This window comes from Strongylocentrotus purpuratus, unplaced genomic scaffold, assembly GCF_000002235.5.
Source record: "Strongylocentrotus purpuratus isolate Spur 01 unplaced genomic scaffold, Spur_5.0 spur5_scaffold_6, whole genome shotgun sequence".
In the NCBI taxonomy this organism is placed as follows: domain Eukaryota; kingdom Metazoa; phylum Echinodermata; class Echinoidea; order Camarodonta; family Strongylocentrotidae; genus Strongylocentrotus; species Strongylocentrotus purpuratus.
Genome location: NW_022145612.1, coordinates 27,969,566 through 27,979,924, shown reverse-complemented (window position 1 = coordinate 27,979,924; position 10,359 = coordinate 27,969,566). Strand labels below are relative to the sequence as shown.

At 39.4% G+C, this 10,359-nt stretch overlaps 1 protein-coding gene across 1 annotated transcript; it reads right to left on the bottom strand.

The window, feature by feature from the left end:
- Nucleotides 1-5,764: 5,764 nt before the first annotated feature.
- On the bottom strand, nt 5,765-9,795 carry LOC105437435 (C-type lectin domain family 4 member K-like). Its single transcript, XM_011664025.2, has 6 exons — nt 9,783-9,795; nt 8,929-9,006; nt 7,888-7,989; nt 7,317-7,424; nt 6,708-6,809; nt 5,765-6,178 (listed from the first exon to the last, which is right to left on the bottom strand). The coding sequence occupies exons 1-6, from the start codon at nt 9,793-9,795 to the stop codon at nt 5,799-5,801; spliced, it is 783 nt and encodes a 260-aa protein (XP_011662327.2). The 3' UTR covers nt 5,765-5,798.
- Between the last annotated feature and the right edge of the window lie 564 nt (nt 9,796-10,359).

Sequence of the window (10,359 nt, the reverse complement as noted above, 5' to 3'; positions counted from 1 at the left end):
ATCTACATCACTTGGGAGTTATCAAAAGCACAAAATACAATATTATCCCAAGGATAATACCATTCCATATTTTTCATCCATTGCCCCTTTCAACCAATGGCTGCTGTGTGTGGCTACAAAACCATGGTTATGTAATCGCAAGCAAAGTGATAACATACTGCAGTTACTTCAGAGTATAGCTTTCACCGGTGGCCACTTGTAGAAATATCATTAACTCATGTCTGAATTATCAAAGCTCACTTCAGAAAGTTACTGCAAGCGGGGGTGGGTCTGGGAGGGGTCAGAACCCCCTCCTAGAGTAGGAAGCATTTGCAATTTTAGAACCACATTACGTATTCTCAGGCACTTCCTGTATGAAAAGCTGCATCCCCGCCCCCCCCCCCAAAAAAAAGAGCCAATTTTTTCCACAGAGCTAGTCGTTTGCGTCTTTTTCCCATGTAAAAAAAAAAAAACATCGGTGGTACTTCTTAGTGTATAGCACAGTGGTCATCGCCATTATTACTTGTATAATCAGTATTGTTCATTAATATCTCAGCTTTGTCTATGCTGGTTTTAAAACTATTTTGATTATTATTTATTATTATTAAAATCATTATCATTTTCATTACTATTATTATCATTTTTTTGTAATTTTGTAATATTATCGTTATTATTATTAATGGCAAGAAATGAGATTCCTTCTGGATCTTGCCAATATAACAGAATTCTGAAATCATATGTGCTGACTGCTGACATGAATGCTATTTACAGAGTAGGCCTATTAATCAATTTTAGTTGTATACAGCAGAAGGTAATACAATGCCAAACCATTGATTAATCAATAGCAGACAGTCAACCTAATTTTCCTCCTAGTTTTATATTTGTTCTTCTTGTCTGATTCATGTGAGTGGGATATATTTTCAATGAGCTTTCATCAGTGCTGACTAAATCTTTTTGTATAGTCTACTTGTCAGAGATTTTTTTTCTTCATCACGGTGCCTACGACCCCCCCCCCCCCCCTCCCCCAATTCAGGGCAGAGTAACCGACTAAGTTCTTCAGGGAGCCCACGCCCTCCCCCCCCCCCTATTCAGGGCAGAGTAACCGACTAAGTTCTTCAGGGTGCCCACGCCCCCCCCCCCCCAAGTCAGGGCAGAGTAACCGACTAAGTTCTTCAGGGTGCCACGCCCCCCCCCCCCCCTATTCAGGGCAGAGTAACCGACTAAGTTCTTCATGGTGCCCCCCCCCCAATTCAGGGCAGAGTAACCGACTGAGTGTACCCGTTACTGGCCCTCAAATCTTCCGAGAGTAACTGAAATAACTCCAGAAATGGTATTTGAATTATTTCAATAGTGAAAGAAAAAACTAGACATTGTCAGACTGTCTTTCGTTGTGTACGTCATTCCAAGGAATTTTATGATACACTATAAAAATGCAAAACTTAAATGTGAAACTATCAACTTTTACTTGTTCCTTCTGCTCGTGATATGTGTACACAGCTTATCTTGTGTACACGATATATTTGACGTTCTTCTGACACCAATTGGACGTTTTATGGCATTTTAAATATAAAATATCAAGTCATTAACAGCGCAGTGCATGTAAATGTCTTTTTTACGCAGGTTGAAGGAAAGGTTCCGTGATTTTAAAAAAGTACGTTTACAATCGACAAACATTTTGCTTCCGGAGTTATGCGCGTCATTGATAATTTATTATCATAGCCTTATATTTCAGAATTATTAAAGACTTACAACACAGTTTTGCATCACCACTAGCTTCATAATTGTGGTGGATGCTGTCACTTTAAAAGTATGCTATTTCGATTCGACTTGTTGTATTCATTGATTTATTTATCAAAACTCCATTTCCTTTTCGTCCACAACAAATAGAGATCTATACCTATGACAAGACCCGATAAATTAGTATTGCAGGCGCGCATAGACAAGACATCTTTTACGTCACTACCAAAATTAAAGAAAATATATGTAACGCTAATAACACTGAAAGTGGATGACATTTTATTAGACAGCTTCATTGGAATACCTATTCAGGCGCGGATCCAGGATTTCTTAGGGGGGGGGGGCCCAAATTTGAAATTATGCGAGCCAAATATTTGTACGTAATGGTGACCAACAGTGACGTGATGCGGGGGGGGGGGGGGTCGGTGCAGGGAGGGGCGAATTTCTCCCTCCCTCCTCCGCGAAACGCGGAAGCTTTGACGTTTCATTAAATCATTAGAGAAACAAACGATTCGTTGTACAGTTCTCTAAAATAATCCTCGTCTGAATTCAGATTCTCCCCCCCCCCCCCACTCCCGCGCGAAGCGCGGAAGCTTTTACGTTTCATTAAATCATTAGAGAAACAAAACGATTCGTTGCACAGTTCTCGACTCTTAATCCTCGTCTGAATTCAGTTAACCCCTTCCGCGCGAAGCGTAGAAGCTTTTACGATTCATTAAATCATTAGAGAAAGAAGACGATTCGTTGTACCGTTCTCGACTCTTAAGGCAATGTCAATCCCATTTTGGCGGGCAGGCAACCCCCTACATTTCTCTTTTTAATGATATTGTAGCAGGTTAGTGGTGGGCACATAATTCCACGAGCTAGCGAGCGTAGCGAGCGAAAAAAAAAAATTCACTTTTCTTTATAGGGAAAATATGGTACATAAAACTTGGGTTCATTGTTCCATGTCAGGGACGTGATTATTAAAAGCGGTGTTAATTCTATTTTGGCGAGCGAGCGTAGCGAGCGAGCAAAAAAAAAAATCACTTCTCTTTATAGGGAAAATATGGTATATAAACTTGGTTTAATTGTTCCATGTCATGTCAGGGACGTGATTATTAAAAGCGGTGTTATTTCTATTTTGGCGAGCGAGCGTAGCGAGCGAGCAAAATTTTTGTAATGATAATTGGTTCATAAATTTCAGATTTTGTTGTTGCAGGGCAGGGCTTACACAATCATGTCTAAGGTGATGTTAATTCCGTTTTGGCGAGCACGAGCACACCAAAACTTCTTTGAATAACGTTTCGTACATAATTATTAACTGGTTGTTGCAGGTTGGGGCGGGGCACGTTAGCGGTGTCAATTCCATTTTGGCGAGCGAGCATAGCGAGCAAGCAAAAAAAAAAAATTCTCTTTTAATAGAAATTAAAAATAAACTTGTTTTATTGGTGCAGGTCAGGATGGACGCAATCGCGTTTAACGCGATTCAATTCCTTTTTGGCGAGAGGGCGAAAAAACTCTTCCATTTTAATGATATTGTTGCAGGTCAAGGGTGGGCACAATTGTTTCCAAAGCAATGTCTATTCATTTTATTCGCGAGCGAGTGTAGCGAGCGAGAAAAAATGAATTAGTCTCTTTTAGTAACATTTGGTACATATATTGTGTGTTATTGTTGCCATGGTTGCAGGTCGGGGCCCGTCGGGGCAGGCACAATTGTATTCTAGGCAATACTAATCCTTTTCTTTTTCAGGGGGACGAGGAAGTGAAAACATTTAATACAAAATAGGCTAGCAAGCAGTTCGCGCCAGCGAAGAGTTTCAAATTTGTTATGTCACTTATATTTTCCTATTTTCATTTGTTTTAATTTTTCAGGGCCGTATGCGGAATATTTTTCTGATGGGGGGAAGGGGAAAGATGCGTTAAAAGTTTCGAAGAATCTCAAAAGCAAAAGGAGTGAAGGGAGTTCGAGCGACCGAACTGGTCATGAGGGTACTTTTGCATTTTCAAAAGTAGAATTGAAGGATTTGGTATAGGCCTACACTACATTTTCAGGAAAAAAACTGTACGATTTCAAAATATCTGGGGTCAACTGCCCCCCTGGTGCTTACGGCCATGTTCTTTATTCCCCCCCCCCATTTTATTCCTTTCCTTTTCTTTTCCCTTTTTCTTCCTTTTCTCTTCTTCTTCCTTTTTCTTTCCTTTTTTTCCTTTTTCTCTTTCTTCCTTTTTCTTTCCTTTTCCTTTTTTCTTTTTCTTTCCTTTCCCTTCTTTTCTTTTCTTTCCCCTTTTTCTTTTTTTCCCCTGGAGCCCGTCAGGGGGGCACTCTGCCCCCCTGCCCCCCCCCATAGGTACGCCAGTGCTCTTTATGTCTTCCATTCAAATCCACTTACTTTTTTTGTTATCTCTATATCTTAAAAATATCTGAATTTATTATCTCCTCACATTCTCTCACTATTTTTGTTCTCTCTCTCAAAAATGATCTCACCTCCTTTTAACACCTAACTCATATCTTTATTTAAGTATTCCTTTCGAATTCTGTCATATCCTTCTTTCATGACACATTTCTCTCAATTTAAATCAATATTTTCTCACGTTCTCTCACTTTTATCTCTTCCTTTCGAATGATTCTCTCACTAAATTATAAATCTCTTTCATTAAAACTTCTCTCAATTTCTCTTTCCCACGCGTTCTTATGTGTTGTGTATCTCTCTTCCAGCTTCTTACTCACACATACACGATTGATAGTATAGTAATTGAAACTAAGTTAATACATGACAAATAAACAAGTATCAAGTTTGCCTATTTACATATGCTTTACTTACAATAAACATTAGTATTAATTTGGAAAATAATAGAAATAGGAATAGCGATAATCATGATAATGATAATAATAATTCTAAACAATTGTAAAAGTTTTCTTGAAGTTCGCCCAAGTAAAAAAGAAAAACAAACGGTTACTGGTAGCAAACTATGAGCTGTATATGTTTTGTTTTTTTTAAATGATACTTTGATTGCATTAATCCACGCACGCTTCACCGAGCGTCATTCTTTAAGAAAATGCCATGTCAAAATCCATTTGTGCAAGATATTGGTAAACATTTCTATTGTGTATTGAATAGCGTTTTTCAAAAAAGCAGTTACGAAAAAATAAATAGGGGCGAATAACCTTGATATTCCCAAAGTCAATACGTACACACCTGATCAATGAAAAGGTGCCCCTTTATAAATTGAAAATGGTGCCCAGCCTAAGAAGAAAATTACGCTGTTCTTGTATTGATTTTTTTCCTGATGTGTCCATTCGACCTTTCCTCATTATCGAAATGTAAGGCGCCCATTACTTGCTCTTTAAAAAAGTTAAATAAAAATGCAAAAGCACTGTTAATTACAATTGCAGCCCGTTTCAAGAACTAAAATATGCCCTTCTACCCTCACTCTCGACAATATATTCAAAATGCATTGTTGTATGCTAGAGATGGTTTTGATCTTGACCTCATTATTAAAAGAAGCACATTTCTCTAAAGTGACTTGGTAACATTGTTTAGGGTTGATGAAAAAAAAAAGCGTCACATGCAAAAGATATTTATGGTTATCTTTTAAGGCGTCACTGCGCGACACCCTCTAACATTAAAATTCATGAAGCACTAACTATTATTATACAATGAAGTTTGAGCAAGGTCTCTTTACAATACAAATGAGATTCTATAAAACACTAACAAAGATCAAACCGCCACTAATGGTTATCATTAATATGTTATTTTAAAATTGCTTGAATGTGAAGATGAAGAGTGCTCCGTCTTTTAAACATCATAAATTCACATCTTTGTAACAACAGTATTGTCAGTGCTGTTCATGTGAAAATTAGTGCATGGAACGACACAAAACCCACAAACATTTTTAAAGCTCCGATAGACCTTGACAAACAATGACTAAAGAACGAAAACCTGATTTATTATATAATTATATATATATATATATATATATATATATATTATATATATATATATATAATATTGGCGAGAGGGGGGGTATTTCCATTGCCTCATCTAGGTGTTCAGATGCAATCAGGTGGTATGACAAATTGCAAGGAACAAATCCAATATCTATATCCCCATTTCTCGTTCGCATATGTATGTAAATTGTTTGGAGCAATTCCTATCACGCCAAATAAATTGATCATTAGAATTAATTCGGAAACAGTTTGGATTCCATTTAGCAAACGAATGAACGTTAAAATTACTATATGTAAGACTTGATCCGTCTAGCCACATTGCGTCATCGGGACTTGAGCCGGTCAGCCCGATCCAGTAGTCCTTAGTTGCACCCTCTACGATGAAGTCCTGTTCCTCTTGGGACTCGATGAAGACCAGATGAGATCCGTATTGGAAACAAGCAGAAACCGCGGAAGCTTGATTCATCTTGCAAGTGCTGAAATTGTAGGACGACCCGCCGTATTCATATTCCACCGGAGGAGATGAGCATGCTTAAAAGGTGAAAACGATACGTAAATTACAAAATTTAAGAGAGTAGACAAATTGATTATTTGGGTAGAAACTGAAATATTCAAAGAAAGTAGACAATGATGATGATGACGAAAATAATAATAACAATGATAATGAAAACAATGATATTAAAACTAGATGCAAAGATATAAACAAAACTGCAGTTTAAATAACCAATGTAGAAAAAATAAACTTTGCTCACCATCGCAAATAATGGCAGAGTCACAATATTATTATTAGCCTAGACCTATTATTATTATGTTCAAATGCAGGACGTCATTCCAGTGTTTCTCTTACTACGCTCAGAGTCAGATAAAGACGGAGAGAGAGAGAGATGAAGAGGGAGAGAGAGAGAGAGAGTGAGAGCAGGGCTGTGAGAGGGGGAGTCGGAGAGGGGGGTAGGGGAGGGGGAGAGAGTGGGGGTGAAGAGAATGGGAAAAGGGGTAGCGGCTACATTATGATATTAAATGATCAAATGCATGACGTCATTTCATTGTTTCAATTACTTACCGGAGATGATGGTTTCTTGCGATGTCGTCGTGTCTGACATCGTGGTCGTAGGGTACGTCGTGGGTTTGATCGTCGCCTCCGTAGTCGATGATTCTCTTGAATCTGATTTTGTTTAAAACAAACATAACTGAGTTAAATAGTCATAATTTAGATGAGGGTTAAGGGTGTTGAAAAATTCAACCATTTTTACAAAACAATGAAATTATGAATGACACCCAAACAGGATTAGATGACAAAATCTAATAAAATTTAGCTCCATTTAAACATAGATTCCAACAGGTTATTATTTTATAAAGTTTGATGTTTTGTCAAATCCAAAGGGAATTAATTTGCAAAATAATTTATTCAACTGTGTTCTGTGGCGTGTTTGCTATTTTTCAGTTCAGAGCAAAAGATTAAGACGGTATTCTCCCCTCCCCCCCCCCCCAGTGATAGGAAAGGATCAACAAAAAAGTCAGATAGAGACTGAGAGAGAGAGAGAGAGAGAGAGAGAGGGGGGGGGGGGGGGGAAAAATGGGGGGGGGGGCTATTATGGCTAACTATTATGAAAATGATTAAATGCATGACGTCATTTTCATGTTTCTATCGTTATAATTCACTTAGACATACTAGAGAAAATGGTGTTTTGAAAAGTCGTTGCGTCTGAGCGTTTAGACATCGTAGTCGTAGGGCTCGTCGTAGGCTTGGTCGTCGCTTCCGTCGTTGACTCTGTGATCTCTAGAAATAACACGACAAAAAACATAAATCAATGACGATACATAACTTTATTTTCATGTTAATTCTTAGACAATACATAATATACATAATGTGTATTAAACTTTGGTGTGATGGTTAAGAGTACAATAGTAAAACTACGATATTACATATTACAAAAATTAATTGACGAAACACAAAGAAATTGTTCAAGAATTGTTAAGGTTATAACTATTTATTTAATTACTTTTGTCTTTTGTTATTATATTCAAATGTAAATTGATGTAAATATATATGAAATGTGAAATAAAACACTTCGGTAAGAGATCAAGAAAAAAAGTACAATATCTGATAAACGATACATCAAACTGCGTGCAAGTAAAAACAACTACGGAAATTTTGTTTACCCCCGTAGAAAATCTCTCATGCTCTTGTTTCATTAAATTGGCCACCCCCCCCCCCCCATACGCCTATTCCATACACCTACGTTCATCGCAGTGTCTCCCTCGAAACCCACTTGAGCAGCGACAGTTGTAGCCTACCAAAGTCTCCTCACACCAGCCGTTTTTACAGAAGTTTATGCCACAATCTGCGAAAGAAGTAATACATGGGATAAAACCCAATACGGCTAAACAAATTATCCTTACATTTCGTTCTGTTTGTTGTGAAAAGGTATATTTTGGGGCTTTTGACAAATTAATCTATACCAGATAAGCAAGACTAATGCTAATGCATTTTTATCAGGGCTTAGATATATCAAAGTTCATGAAGCCATATGCCTACTCCATCTTTTCAAGGGGGGATGGGGAGTTTTAAGATCGGGCCAAAATTTCGCAACGACTCAGCCAGCCGCTGAATAAGCGGGGGGGGGGGGGGGGGGGGGGGGGGGGGGTAAGAGGGCACTTTTTTTTGTCTCGAAATTTGAAAATTTGACATTTTGTTCCGTTAGGGGGGGAGGAAGGTCACCTTTTTAGGTCAGCCATTGGCATAATTTTTTTTTTTTTTTATTTAAAAAAAAAGAAGAAAAAAAAAAAGGGGGGGGGGGGTTTCCAAAAAACATACACATAAAAAAACTCAAGGGGGGTTTAACCCCCCCTCCCCCCCCCCCCTGCGTACGCGCCTGTACGCCATAGCCATCGGATGCCCCTTTCATTGGTGTCAGTGCCCCTCCTAAAATTTACTGTTTTGCCTGGTGATTTCACTGCCATTGCCGACCAATCGTTCCTGTTTTATTTTGTAAAAGTTGTATGGTTTAGGTTAGAGTTGCCATTGGCTTTTAGGTTGAGGGTTAGGATTAGGGTTGGGGTTAAGGTAAAGTGTTTGTTCCAGTTAAAGGAAATGTCTATCCTTATAGACAATTACTCTGAAAGAAAGCAAAGAAATCTGAGAAGCAGACTGGTAAAAGTTCGAATGAAATCGGACAAACAATAAGAAAATTATGAATTGTTAAAAGTTGTAACCACTATGCAGGCACTTCAAGTTGGCGATATCGATAAAGTCGTCAATATCTAGAAAGCATTATACTTACCCGGGATTCTGTATATTATATGTTGGCAAGGAACTTTTCCAGCGACGAAAGCAGGGGAAGAGAAGAGTTTGGGACGGTCTGCAACATGGTGCCATCGGGCAGTCGCATCCGCTTATAGGACTTCGGCAAGGTGCTTTGCAGGTTGAACTCGCCTCGACCAGAAGTTTTCGTCTGCTTGGACGAATCCGATAAAACAGGCAAGGCTGTGTGGAATAAAACAAAAATCAAATCGATAGTGAGCTCTTCCTCTAGCTACTGCTCTCCCTTCTCTTCCTGCTTCCCAATCCTCCCCTCTTCCTCCCTCGCCTCCCCTCCTCCTCCCCTTTCCACTGTTCCTTCCCTTCTACCTCTCCTCCTCCCCCCGCCCCCCTCCTTCTCCCCATTTTCTATCTCCTCCTCCTCCTCCCTTTCCGCAATCTCCTACTCTTCCCCCGTTCCCCTACTACTTTTCTTCGTTCCCCTCCCCTTCCCTATTTATCCTTATAGCACATTAGCACTCCACCTAATCCTACTCTTCCTCTTTTCTCCGCCTCATCTTCCTTCTTCTCTTCCTCATTCTCCTCCTCATTCTCCCCCTCTTTCTCAACTTCCTCCTCCTCCTCCTCCTCCTCTCCCGTTCCCCTTCCTTCTATCCCTCCCCTTCCTCTTCCTCCCATTCCTTCTCCTCGTACTCCGCCCCGTCCTCATACCCCTCGATATTCTCCCATTTTTGGGTGCCTCTTCATTCTTTTCCTCCTCCTCGCCTCCTTCCCTTCTTCCCCTCTCCTAAACCCATTATTGGCATGAAATTTCCCTTTAAATAGTTTGAAATATTCATTTAGGAGAATTTTCCAAAATTAGAACTATTTATTTACACCTCGCTCCCATTTCGCTTCATTTGGTAGTTTTGAAAGCAAACTTTTGTTCAGCAGCATTCGTAAAATCATGAAAATATGACGCAAATAAATTATGAGATCAAAATTATTCTTACCCCTTCCCCCTTCTCTCCCCCTTCCCCTTCCCTATTTATCCTTATAGCACTCCACCTAATCCTTCTCCTCTTTCCGCCTCATCTTCCTTCTTCTCTTCCTTATTCTTCTCCACATTCTCCCCCTCTTTCTCAACTTCCTCCTCCTCCTCTTCCTCCTCACATCCCTCCTCCTCCTTCTCTCCCCTTCCTCTTCCCCACATTCCTTTTTCTCCTCGTACTCCTCATCCTGAGTCCACCCGTCCTCCTACCCCTCTTTTTCTACCCATTTTCTCCCTCTTCATTCTTCCCCCCCCCCCCTCGCCTCCATCCCTATTCCTCTCTCCTACCAATTAGGAATAACATTTCTCTTAAATATAGATTGAAATATTCATGTGGGAGAATTTTCCAGAATTAGATTGAGATTCCACGTAGAATTGACACCTCGCTCCTTTTTCGCTTCAAATTATGAGAGCAACTTTTTT